This window comes from Vespula pensylvanica, chromosome 11, assembly GCF_014466175.1.
Source record: "Vespula pensylvanica isolate Volc-1 chromosome 11, ASM1446617v1, whole genome shotgun sequence".
NCBI classification, from domain to species: Eukaryota; Metazoa; Arthropoda; class Insecta; order Hymenoptera; family Vespidae; genus Vespula; species Vespula pensylvanica.
Genome location: NC_057695.1, coordinates 5,513,590 through 5,528,053, shown reverse-complemented (window position 1 = coordinate 5,528,053; position 14,464 = coordinate 5,513,590). Strand labels below are relative to the sequence as shown.

At 32.3% G+C, this 14,464-nt stretch overlaps 2 protein-coding genes across 15 annotated transcripts in view; one reads left to right on the top strand and one right to left on the bottom strand.

Annotated features, from left to right (window-relative positions):
* Positions 1-14,464, top strand: part of LOC122633029 — a 188,436-nt gene that overhangs the window by 18,766 nt on the left and 155,206 nt on the right. The window lies entirely within an intron of this gene.
* LOC122633024 (lachesin) overlaps positions 9,914-14,464 on the bottom strand; it is a 233,225-nt gene continuing 228,674 nt past the window's right edge. For all 8 annotated transcript variants that reach the window (XM_043820464.1, XM_043820460.1, XM_043820462.1 and 5 more), the window contains one exon: positions 9,914-10,483. In XM_043820464.1, coding sequence (XP_043676399.1) covers positions 10,441-10,483 — 43 coding nt within the window. In that variant the 3' untranslated portion in view covers positions 9,914-10,440. The remainder of the gene's footprint in view (positions 10,484-14,464) is intronic.

Below are 14,464 nucleotides of genomic sequence, written 5' to 3'. Positions count from 1 at the left end.
TCTTCTATCTGTTTTTTTTTTCTTGGCGAGTCCTCAAAAGCCAGAAGAGACTCAAAGGGCGTCGAAAAAAGGGTAATAAAGGGTATCGACTTGGAGAGGGTACTCGTGATGCTAAAGGATAGAAACGACTGTAGAAAAGATGATGGAGGGATAAAGACAAGATCTGTCGCGATCGGTAGAGCTTGCACGACGAGGAAAAGAGCTAGCGACTAGTATTTCTTTTCTTTTCTTTCCTTTTTTTTTCTCTCTTTGTTTTCTTTTCTATTCTTTTTTTTATCTTACTGTCTAGAGAGCTAGGGTTAGTCGCTTTCTGCGGTACAGAGGAAATCCTTGAATCCATTATCGCGGATTCGAGATGCGATGTATCTTCGATGGAAGGTCTTGTTCGCTTTTCCGTCTCAATTTCCGTTAGAATTTCTTCCTTCTCAAGAGTGAGATAAAGAGAGAAAGAGAGAAAGAGAGAGAAAGAGAGGGAAGAAAAGGCGATTAGAGAACAACCATGTCGTTTCACGACTTTCCTTGAGTCTTAACGCGGATCGATTTGATTTTAAAGATTGGAAACGAAACGAGTGCATTGATATCGACATTTTATACGAAAGAGAATTTCAATCATGATTTTTAGTTGTTGCGTTTTATGGGGTTGTACAACATTTATGTGAGATGAACTCGTTTGATTTCGTTTGTTTGTTTTTAACGATGATTTTCGTTTGTTCGTTCGTTTGTTCGTTCGTTCGTTCGTTCGTTCGTTCGTTTGTTTGTTTGTTGGTTTGTTTATTTGTTTGTTTATTTTTCTTTCGAATTCGATGCAAATTATACTATATAGAATTTTTCTTTTGTTATAAATCCTATTAAAGCAATTATTTTCATGTTCATTTCTCTCTCTCTCTCTCTCTCTCTCTCTCTCTCTTTCCTTCTCTGTTTTTTTAATTCATTCTTTTTGATCAATTTACTATTTTAATATACTAATGATGACTTTTTTTTAATTATCTTTTGTAGAGTTTATAATAGTTAGAGAACATGAACAGGTTTCGTTTGGCAAATTAAATAATGCATAGTGTACTTTATAGTTCTTTTTCTATTTTCTTCTGTTATAAATACTACTCTTCAGCAATTGTTTGGACATTTTGCATTTTATTTTTTGATTCTTCCTTTCTATATTATTTTGTTCTATATCATTCTCTTTGATCAACTTGGAATTGTAATATATTAAAAACGATTTTTTATATTTATATAGTCTATAACAATCGTGTAAGATGAACGTTTTTTCTTTATTAAACACAAAGTATACTTTATGAAACTTTTCTTTTTTTATTTTTTGATTCGGAGTCCTATTCTAACAATTACAATTGTGTAGGTAAAGCTGTTAAAACTTAAATTCTTCTTGATTAAAATTTGCTATTTGAATATAGATACACCGCTCGATTTTAAAAAGAGAAAATCAATTTTCTGGGTCACTGGAACGATTAATTGTTATAGAAATTGATTTAATGCACTTGTTATTTTTTTCGTTGTTCTTCGAATTCTTTTTATTCCTTCCTTTCTGTTCCATATTTTTGTTTTTTTTTGTTTTTTTCATGAACCATCCCTTTCCTTCTATTCTTGTTACAAAATTATACATACGTGCGGCTGCGAATGAAATATTCTAGCTATGCAATGCACTCACCGAAAGTGCCTGTGACAGTTTACCACGGGTAGTTTACCATTGTAATTAGACTTTATTACACTCCCGGTAAACTGAATTAATTGAATCGCTCGACCGTTTTAGGGTGAGATTTTGGTGGAATGCCGAAGCCAATAATCGAGGGAAATGAAAAGAGAGAGAGAGACAGAGAGAGAGAGAGAGAGAGAGAGAGAGAGAGAGAGAGAGAGAGAGAGGGAGAAAGAGAGAGATAGAAAAGATATGCAAAAAAAAGATTCCAATTATTCTTTCTCTCTTGAGATTAAAATTTTTCTTTACAGTTAACTTATTATTACATATCGAATATTTTTAAAGTTAAATAATTTCTCACTTACCTTTGGTAAATGATCCTTCGATATATATCGCATTACTCAGAATTTCATCGCATTGTTAAAATGATACTAATAAATGAACTTAATAAAAAATTCATATCATACAGACAGTATGAGTTCAAAAGTAAATGATTAAGATAAAAGTATATTAAAATTCGGAGGGAATATATATTGATTGATAAAAGATACTTCTTTTGTGCCATTCCTCTCATCTTTTATTTATATAACTACTCTTAAATATCTTTACCACATTATCACAATCGGGGTCTTAACGCGCGAAATTTACAGCAACATGAATAAAATATATTCTTATCAAATTGAGAGAAATAGAGATTGACAGATAGAAAAAGGTTGGAGAAAGATAAAGAGAGAAAGAGAGAGAAAGAGAGACGGAGAGAGAAAGAGAGAGAGAGATAGACATTATAACAAAAAAAAAAAATGAAATTATATAGCGTCCGTTATTTAATTACAGAGTACTGGACTTTATTCCTTAATTGACAATACGTTTTTAGAAATGACAAATGATCGATTCGCCGTATTTAGTTTATCTTTTTCATACCTCATGATGGAACGTAAATCTAATACTTCGTTTTACGTATTAAACGCAGAGACATTTAGATTATAATAATTATACGCGTAGCAATGGGACGACGCACATTAAAAGCAATGTTTAATAGTTGAAATCTCTATTTATTTATTTTTTTTCCCTTTTTTTTATCTTTTCTTTTTTCCTTTTTTCCTTCCTTCTTTATTTTATACGAGAGTGATACAAGATCGCTAAAAAAGAAAATAAAAGAAACAAAGAAAAAAGAAAGAAAGGAAGAAAGAAAAAAAATTGGAAATAAATAATAAAAAAAGAAAGTACTTATATAGTTCTCCGCTTAGTATTCGGCTTAATTCTTTTCTGTTTTTTTTTCTTCTTCTTCTTCTTAATTTTTTTTTTTTGTAATCGATAACAACGCGTGTGCTAAAATGGCGTATCAAGCGACGAATCGAGATTATTAAAATACTTTCTTGTTTCGACACACCGTCAGACAACGTGTATAAAATGTGAAATCTTTTTTTAAAAGCCAAAAATTTACGGTGCGGTGTGTCATTGTGGAAAAATTTGAGAAAGGGATAGGCTGCCTTTATATCATTATCATTATCATTATCATTATCATTATCATTATCATTATCATTGTTAATCTTATTTTTATACTTATTATTACTGCTATTATTATTATTATTATTACTATTACTATTAATTATCACTATCATCATCATTATCATGATCATCCATCATCATTATCATCATCGTCGTCGTCTTCGTCTTCATCGTCATCATTATCATCATCATCATCATGATCATTATCATCATCATTATCATAATCATCATCATTATCATCATCATCATCATCATCATTGTCATCATCGTTATCGCCACCATCATAATTATTATTATTTTTATTATTATTATTATCATCGCTATATACTCATTTTCAACGCTTCTTTTTATATTTTTATTTAAAATCGTAATATTATCGTAGGATTTAGTGATTTGAAATAATTAGACCGTCCTTTATGTATTTATGTATGTATGTAAGTATGTATGTATATATGTATGTATGTATGTATGTATGTATGTATGTATGTATGTATATAAGTATGATGAAATTTATGTACAAGAACACAGCGAAACATGTCGGTCGAAAAAAAGTGAACCTTCAGACCGTGCCTAACACTGTGTCCGTATTTATAACAATTAAATAGTAACAATAATACTTTTATATATGCACACGTTTATATATATATATATATTTATGTATATTATATATACGATCAGGCAGGCACGCATACACACATACACGGACGTGCACAGCAGACAGACACACACACACACATATGTACGCGCGCATTCACACAACATACATACAAATAGGTGAACTCGGACATTATACATACGTAAGTATGTGCAACATGATCTTAACTTTTATTGGCGAGTAGGCATTAGTGTTAACTACGAGATACCATACTTACGACGATAATAACATAATTTTAATAGTAATCGTCCCCTTATCGCTAAGTTTATCGATTTTCTTTTGTATGAATTCCATGGCCTACATAATACATACATATACAATATGTCGTTTTAATTCGATTCGAAAGTCGAACGGTGTTTTGATCTTGAAAGAGATTATGTTTACCTATATTAATTTTATTTTTATTTTAAAAATGTAGGATACAAGCAATTTTTATCTCTTTAATATTATCCTTTAAATGGTCATCTCTTTTTTTTGTTCTTTTCTTTTTTTAAAATCTTTTTTATCGGATACAAATTTGACATTTAATATTATATAAATCATACGATATAATTTATAATACATATAATAATATTAATATTATTATATTTATAGTATTAAAATAAAAACGAACATACTTATGATATATCCTAATATTAATGTTAATCTTGAAAAATGTTTAAATCGATTGACTTTCGAATCCACGACTTATGGTGCTTCTTTATAATGACTAGTCTCGACGATTAATTGTTATAAGCACGTTCGTTTCAAAACGAAAAGCACACTGATTTGTCTAATTCTTTATTTAATACTTATCATTTTAATGGTACTGTATTGTAAATGCTATTGATTAGTAACATATTAGAATCGTTGAAACACGTTTCTTTATTTTCTATTCTTCTTGAATCATCTACGACTGTTATCGAGTTTTCAAGCGATTATGAGACTACACGAGGACATTGAGGTGTGTGTATGCGTGTGTGTATGCGTATGTGTATATATGTATGTGCGTGTACAATCATCCGAAAATATAAGTAGGTATAGAGATGATTATACATACATAAAATTATTTTATGCTCATTATCGAGCATCGAGTGAACGTGAATTTTGTTAAAACGTTTAACACGTTGAGTACCTACCTAATACGCATAAATTGATAAGTATATAATTTTGCATATGATTATTATTTTTAACATCATACTTTAATTCTTCCTTTTATCACTTGTTAATTATTACAATAAACAAATGAAATCAATTTCAATAGTTTTAATCGAATAGCATGATTGATTACTCAACGTGTTAATAGATTGGACAATATTTTTGGCAAGATTGAGATCAAATGTTGCAATATTAAAAGGACTCGTCGAGTATAAATTTTTATAAAAAATTAAAAAGATATAAAAAAAGCAATCATCGATATTAGGCTTCGCATATGTGTAGACTTCTTCTTTTTCTTTTTTTTTTGTTTTACTTTGCGTGTTCCTCTCTTTCTTTTTTCTTTTTATTTTATTTTATTTTTTTTTTTTTTTAACAGCGAAAAACAAACGTGTGCTCATTGGAACAGTTAGCTTCATTTTACATATCGAGTATCCTCCTTGAGTAATGCCGATTATATCAGACGGTATTGCGTAGAGAGGACGATAAATGATTTCTATTTGGCACTTATCAGAGCTTAAAATTTATGTACATACACAAAACACGTTGACGTCCAAGTGAATTCGATCGATGGAATTGATTTTTTCGTACATTATATTCCATCGTACATACACGAGTACCACCATCACGTACATACGTTCACACTGTATATCATACAAACGATCGAAACGTGGTTTATACATCGAATTATTTACAGTAAGTCATCTTACATCTCTTACAATTTACGTCCGGACGTATCCGACGATCGATCGGAGGAACGAATAAAAATTCGGAAAAGTAAACTTCGCTTTCATGTTTCTCTCTCTCTTTTTTTTCTCCCTCCCTCTTTCTCTCTTTCTTTCTTTTTTTCTCTCTGTATCTTTTTCTACCATTTCCGTAGTTCGAACCTCCTCCGAAATTGTCGGTCGATTTAATATATTAAAATTTATAAACTTCCTTTATAGAGCATTCATTTGTGCATGCGTAAACGTTTTACTTCATGCACTTTTTAATTTAAATTTCTCGAATATAATAATAATAATAATAATAATAATAATAATAATAATTATAATTATAATTATAATAACAATAACAATAATAACATAATAAAAATAATAGTAATAATAATAGTAACAAGAACAATAATAGTATCAATGTTCATAATAATTGTTATTATAATTCTATAATAATAATAATAATAATAATAATAATAATAATAATAAAATAATAATAGTAATAATAATAATAATGATAATAATCATTATCATCATAGTAATCATAATCATAATATATATATATATATATATATAATATATATATCAAAGTATAAGCGATAATACTTTCAACTTGTTTTATGTGTTCTTACGTGACTCTTCTTTTCTTGTTTTTCTTTTTCTTCTTTTCTCTTTGCATCTCTTTGGATCAGTCGATGGAAGAATCGTTTATCTTTTGCAATAGATTTTTCCTGTATATTTTCGTTATCACGACGGAGGAAGAATATCCGTGTTCGGCTTGGCCGAACGCGAGAAAACGCGATTTCCAGTTTCCATGGGACACATACATAACACGAAACAATAATCGATCGTATGCGATTATAATTCGCGAATTATGAATAGCTACGTCCGTCCTTTTCGATATAGTTTAGAGATTAATTAACTGACCTGGTCGGCCTCGGTAAATGATACTATTGCGTTCGTTCATTGGCATCCGATATAAATTTGGTTAATGCAAACGTCCAATCAACGTGTATGTATATATACAACGTGTATGTGTATATATATATACATATATATATACAGTGAAATATAGTGATTATAATTTCCTTGTGTTTAAGGTACATGCATATATCCTTAGATTAATATATTTATTGAAAATATGATTTTTAAATGGGAAAGAGATGAATAAATGAAAGAGAATATCGTGTTTCGATATTTTTGTTTGTTTGTTTTTTTGTTTTTTGCTTTTTTTTTTTTTTTTCATTGTAATTGAAATTATTGATGATAGAAAAAAATATTCACTGCATCGTTAAAATTATTGACGATAGAAAAAAAGACTAATTTTTTTTCCCCCCCCAATGAAAAGTGATCTCAGAGAAAACGTATTGTTATAGTTTTGTTATTTTTTTTCTCTTTCCTCTCTCTTTTTTATTTATTTATTTATTTTTTATTTTTGAAGAAAACCATACGTTATTCATCGCGAATAAGCGAATATTGTTACAAAGTATCATATTTTGTCATTTCTACAGACGATTATTTTCGAAATTATTTGTACGATAAAAATATGAAAAAGGAATGTTTCCAATGAAAATTGATATTGAAGGAGAAGTATCAGTTACAGCTTCTATATTTTGATTATTATTTTTCTTTTCCATTTTTTTCCTTTTTCCTTCTTCTTCTTCTTTTTTTCTTTTTACCAAACCACACGTTTTCCAACACGTACGATCGTAGACCATTTCAAGGCGAACACAATGGTCAATCGAGATTATTGTACGATGTATCGACCGCGTCGTGAAAGTGGAGGGTGGGCGAGAGGGTGGTGGTTGGAATCAGGAGGTAGGGGAGATGAGAATAATCGCTGGCGAAAAAGCGGTCACATTTATTTCAATTAACGTTTTTATTCGCCACCATTCGCCGAATATGGAGAAATAGTAGTATACTGTAAATAAAAAGAAACAAAATCATACTTTTTCCTGATATATCTGAAATCCACGTATGCTACGTTTGCGTATTCACCAATGATAAAACATTTTTCGTATCCTTTCGCGTCCGTGAAATTTAGCTTCGGTTGTTCGTTATTTTTAATCGGATATGTTACTGGTAAAACGATCGAATCAATTTGGTAATTGCAAACTGGACAGAAAGAGAAAGAGAAAGAGAGAGAGAGAGGGGAGGGGGGGGGGAGATAAATGCGTAGGAATGAGATTTTTGCATGTTCCTTCATCGCGTAAATGCTATTTATCGATCATAATTAGAAATATATGTCGATATGAATATATGAAATAAGGCTTTTTACTAGTTCAAGTAACATAGCAAGAGGATGGCGAATAAAATATGTAGATAATGTATTTTGTCGATATTATAATCATCGAACTTAATACAACTAATTGATTTATCGTACAAAAGGAAATAATAAAAAAAACTTTGTATGCGAATATATATCTAACTATCCAATAAACGTACATTAATTTCTCGTAATTCCCCTCCTCCCACTATCCGTTTAATATCCCAAAGTAGATCTCACGCGTTTGAAGATACATATAAGTGATAAGTAGAAAGGGAATCTATTAAATTTAAAGTAGAAAATGGCAAAATGATTAGTCCGTTGTACTTATTCTTATTTTCTCCAGTTTCGATCGATTTCAAGCTTGGGAGATTGCTTTCGTTATATTTATTAATCAGGTAATTACGAGAACCCGTTAGAGGAACCGAGAAAATATTGACCGAATGGAACGGACGGTAGATATATCGTAATTCCTGACAATAGATGTTCAGGCTGGTAGAACGGTGCTGGTAAATCGGTGGTCGAAGGATCTCTAGCGTGGTAACGCGTTTTGTGCTTTACGATAAGAGCCAATACTTTTGCGGCCGTCATCTTATTATGAATGGGCCGTGTTAAACGAGGCGGGAAAAGCTCGCAAGTACATCGCAAAATGATGATACAGACTGTGTGTAACGGGATCCCTCTTCCTCCATCTACCCTTCTATAGCAACTAACTCTCTCTCTCTCCCTCTTTTTATATCTGTCTCCTTCTCTTTCTATCTCCCTTTTTCTTTTTCTCGTCACACAGTACAGATCCTCATCCTTCTCTACTTGTGTTACATCGAGCTCGTTGAACCACAAGACTCCCTTGCGTCATTCGAAATTTTCATCGCACCTGATTCTCCTCTCTGTCTTTGTCTTTGTCTCTCTCTTTCTCTCTCTATCTTTCTTTCTTTTTTAAACATAATCGTTGTAAGTGTATTATGCAATCACTATCATGAAAAAGTGTTATAGAACTTTTGAAAGAAATGAAAATTTTTCTACTCTATACCGAGTGATGCATGAATCCATAATATTTTAGAGCTATGTGCTTGTGTATTGCGTGTAAATTTTCTTCATATACGTATATTTATATGTATATGCATATGTATATGTATATGTATATAGCAAAAAATTGATTGAAAAAAATTTGACTATATTTTATGTACAGTTTATTTATCGTAGTAGAATTTATCTTTCTTGATTTTCGCGTTAAATCGTTTCGACGACGAAAAACGTGTATTGGTTTTTCCCTTTCTTTTTTTTTTCTTTTTTTCTTACTTTCTTCTTGTTCTTTTTTTTTTATAAATTTTAACTTTGAGATCAAGCGATTCTCTCTTATCGGAAGCTACGTTTAATTAATGCACAAGTGAATTCGTTAATGCGTATGGGGATTGTTCACTGCAGTTTATGTTTCAAGGAAATAGAGGTAATTAGGAGAAGTGCGAAAGAGGAAGGGTGAGGGAGGGGAGAGAAAGAGAGAGAGAGAGAGAGAGAGAGAGAGAGAGAGAGAGAGAGAAAGATAGGATAGAAACAAAGCATAAAACGATAATACCACTTGTTCCCGAAATACCGTAGAATCTTATGATTCTCCTTGCTATGCTTCACGCGTATTCTCATTTACGATGAAATTTATCCTTTCGGTAAGTCTCCTTGAAAATTTCTTCCGTTAGAACGTAGATTCTAGGTTTATTGGCCAGGTTGGAAATAAGTTTGTAAAGAAGTTAAATGAAATCAAAATCAAAGCATTTAGGTATATATACATATATACATATATACGTGTGTGTGTGTAGAAAGAGAAAGAGAGAGATCTTATGACAAATCGATGATATTTCCACTTCGAAGAGTTAAATATATCTTACATCGTTCCCGAGTATAAGTGGGTGGATGGAGAAAATCTTAGGATCTTTCCGTGAATGACCGTAAAGCGAAGCTAAGGTTTTATTACCGTCGGTTCGAGAAGCGGAGAATTCCTTAAGGGAGCGTCTTTTTATTGTTGGAATAATGAATACGGACATAAATTCGTGCGGGGTGAGTTGTATCAGGATTTACCTTCAAGTTTAATACCTAACAGCGTCGTAAAACTCTTCCCGCTTTAAATTCGAGCAACCATTTTTATCCGTAGCCCACAACCTTTCCCCTACCCTATTTTCCTCCCCCATTTCACCCTTCTCCCTTCTTCGTCCTTCTTACGTCCCATTTTTACCGACCTTCGTAAACGTCGGTAACGTCGATTTTCTTTAAGAAAAAAATCTTGAGGGGGTGGGTGAATGCACGAAAAAGCTTTCTTTTTCTTTCTCTTTCTCTCTTTTTCTCTTTTCATCGATCCGAAGTTTCAACATCGAAAGAGCAACGTTGTGGTGGAGAGATGGGGGAGAGGGTGTCGTTTCACGGCGGCGGTGCGTCTCGTTGCGTGGAATCGTGTTGTATGCCGGCGCTTAACGACGTCACGGAGCGGTATCTCCGTTACGCCTCGCTTACCGTAGACTGTGGCCGCTCACGCGTCGCTTAAACGTAATCCCACGTATGCATGTTGGTATCTATATACATATCCATGTATTTACGTATGTTATAGGTAGGTATACGTATATTATGTGTATATGTACGAGAGAGAGAGAGAGAGAGAGAGAGAGAGAGAGAGAAAGATTATGCGAAACTGTAATTTCGAAAATGTAGTTTTTGAGAAAGTGTTACGTTAATTTTATAAAAAAGAAAAAAGAAAAGATTTACGTATATACATACATACATACATATGTACATATGCAAATGTAGAAATTAAAAAGAGATAGAAATCAATTTTTTACCATGGAAAAGGAAAATATTTTATAAGTTGAAAAAGTTATGTTAGACGGAGAAGGAAGAAATTGATAGGTCGATACAGTCGTATGAACGTTCTATTGGAATTATTTTAATTGAGATATGCGAACAAAAAAATGGAGATTTTGTTACTCGGCTATCTTGGTCCATTTTCTTTTTATTTGATTTTTCTTTGTTTGTTTGTTTTTTTTTTTTTTTTTTTTTTTTTTTGAAACAGATATATATATATTTTTTTTCTCCTTTAAGCTATCGGTACATATCGAATCGAACAATTTATAGGTCAGAGAGGTGGTTTCTCTGTAATTGCGTTCGTGTTTCTCTCTCGATTACGTTCGTTCAATCTGCAAAATGATACCGAATAGAAGCGAAAAAGACAAAACTGTTTTCATACTTTTTTAATTGCTTTTTCGTATACGAAGTGGAGAACGGTCAACAAACTTGTTACTAACTAATTTATGTACTTCAACGTAAAGGTAGTTCGCGTAATTGGTTTTGATGTTGGTCTCGTGTAAACTTCTGATCGATTACTCGATTGGATATCGATACTTGTATTCCGCGAATCATCGTGTAATCAAAACGATTAATATGTTATTTACATGAACGAAATTTACCGTATTTAATGTTTTATTTATCCGGAACATTAATATAAACGACTAGAAGAGGTATTCAAAAAAAAAGTTTTTCCTATCTTCTTTTTTTTTCTTTTTTTTTTTTTTTTTTTTTTTTTTTTTTTTTTTTTTTTTTTTTTTTTTTTTTTTTTTTTTTTTTCAATGAAATCTATAAAGTGGTATATTACTTGAGGCAGGGAGAACAAAAAAGGAAAATAAAACAAAAAACTGCAAAAGATCTATGCAAATCGGTCGATTTTTCATTTTCCTCTTATTTTTCGAAATCTTTGCGATTCTTTCGTTGTTTCCGGATAGTTTTGTATATGTCTGTGTCTCTTCACTATGTATACACACATACACTCATACACACACACACACACACACACATATGTACATTGTACGTGTTACAGAAAGTTTCGTATTTCAACGGGCGACATAAAAGGGAACTTTTCAATCTCTCCCATAGATTGGTAACTTTCTGCCGGAGACTTTCCGGCCGAATGATACTTTATCGAAGCCCTCTTTGTGCGATCGAAACTTTTCATACCGGTTTCCTTCTCTTTCTTTCTATCCCTAAGAACGTTGCATGACCAGCCGGAGCAGAAGAAAACCCGAAACGGCGAATGCTTCTTTATTTTTTTCTTTTTTTTTCCTCTTTAGACGAAGGGTTGGGTGGGTTCAAGAAAAAAAAAGAAACCTCCTACGAAGAATTTCAAGTTGTGTTCGACGTTCGCCTAAGGTGGATTAAAAGGGAGGTGGCTTTTCTCAAACTGGGGAATAAAAATTTCTTGCGGAATTCTTTGCGGAAAGTTTTTATGCTATAATATATATATATATATATATATATATATATATATATATATATACATACATACATTACACATATATATGTATATATATATAGAAAGAGGTAATATTACCAGTTATGTTTAAAAAAGAAAAGAAAAGAAATAGTATGGTAGTTCTAAATTTAACGAAATACACAGATAACTATGTATTCTCCACCCTTTTTTATCGATTCACGAATGGAAAACGACGAAGTGGCCCGTGTGAGAATAAACTCTCAGTTGGCTGGACCGAACCGGAAAGCTGGGATAGTCGATTTAACTCCGTTTATCTCTCTCTCTCTCTCTCTCTCTCTCTCTCTCTCTTGCATGTATATAGTACATATGTACGTATACACATATACAAAATACATTCAGATAGCCATACTTGCTCTATAGGGAAATAATTGAATTCGTAGAAATAAATATTCGCTTTCGTTTTATCGCGAACGTGCCGGCCAGGCGATATCGTTCAAGCACGGAATATTATACGCGACTACGGAGAAGGTACGCGCGTGACGTAGCATTAATCACATTTCTCCTTTCTTTCTTTCTCTCTGTCTCTGTCTCTCTCTCTCTCTTTCTCTCTCTCTCTTTCTCCTTTTATGTCGAAGACACAACCCTCTTGGACGTTTCATCGCAATTTTAAGACTCAACATCGAGGCCAACTCATGTAAATTATAAATCTTCTACTATTCCAAGTTTCAGTTTGTTGTACGACGGTCAAGTTATATCCCTCCGTTTTCTTTGGTTTTCTTTTCTTCTTTTTTTCTCTTTTTTCTTCTTTTTTTTTCTTCATTTTCCTTTTTTTTTTTTATTACCGATTAATTATTAATCATTCGTTATAGTATTTATCTCTTTCTCTCTCTCTTTTCGCTCATCGTTTTCGTTTATCCATTTACATCGCATTTATTTGGCACCGATCGATGATTCGGATAAATTTTAACGATGTAAGACTTAGGAATGATTCTCCTCCTGCTTCTGTTACTGCTGCTATTGCTACTGTTAATACTATACTACGGATAAAATGAAATTGCTCGAGTTAAGCGGAGCTTAGCCGAAAGTATCCCGTACGTTTTCGTGCGAAGCAAGAATTGCAAGTGGGGAAAGCTGCTTTACTTAAACTCGAAGCCGTTCGTCAATCGTTCGAAAATTAAGAACGCTTTTCAACGATTTTTCTACGAAACTCCTCAATACTTTACATCATTCCTCAATCACGTTTTCTATCATCTCTGGTTTAAACTTGCGTCGAATGATTCCGAGGAAAGGAAAGAAAAAAGGAAAGAAGAGAAAGAGGAGAAAAAAAGTGAGGGAAAAAACATCGTATCAAGAATTCGCGTACGTTTGAACTTGGGAACATTTTTTTACATTGATTGCCATGATACGTTATCCGGTCGACGTACAATGAAAATCGGCATGTATAAAAAGTTTTTCATCCAACTGAACGTATTTTTCGAATATGTATTTTTTCGTGTGTGTATGTGTGCATTGTATGCGCGCGCCACCGAATATTATCGCGACAGCTTGCATACAAATTTCGCGTAGTATCTATGTCAAGATAATAAAAAAAAAAAAAAAAAAAAAAAAAAAAGAAAGAAAAAAGAAAAAACGCGAGTTTCCAATTCGTTTCCGTGCAGTTTTAGAATATGTGAAAGTTAGCACCGCCATGTTGGATTTTTAATCCATAGAATCCGCGCGTGTTAGATCGAAATAGATTACGCTGCTTCGTGAAACAAAAAGGAAGAAAAAAAATAAATAAAAAACGAAAAAAAAAATAGAAAAAAGGGAAAGAAAGTTTTGTTCCCATTGTCTCCTCGTTTGCGCCGTTGCAAAATCGTCCTTTTCGACATAACGTTGTACAACTCTAACACGATTTCGCACGCCATTTGTTTTATCGTAAATCCAATATGACTGTGTTGGTATCGCGGAAAAAGACATACAAAGAAAACCAAAAAAATACAAAATAAAATAACGACAGAAAAGGAAAGAAAAGGAAAAAGTCGCAACTATCTAAGGGAAAGTCTGATATATAAACGGAACATTGTTCGTTCATATCATTAAACGATAAGACGTAAAGTGCCGTTTTGATCGGTCTATTAATGGAAGATCTAACGTTCGAATTTCAATTAAATTGGCTAAGTTAATCGAGCTTTACTGTACATCACACTGTCCCCACATCAAAGCTAGTTCTACGACGTTCCACGACTCTCGGTTATGCTTACGTTCCATGGACGTCTGCAATCCCAAAATGTGGTTTAATAAATGTCACGTG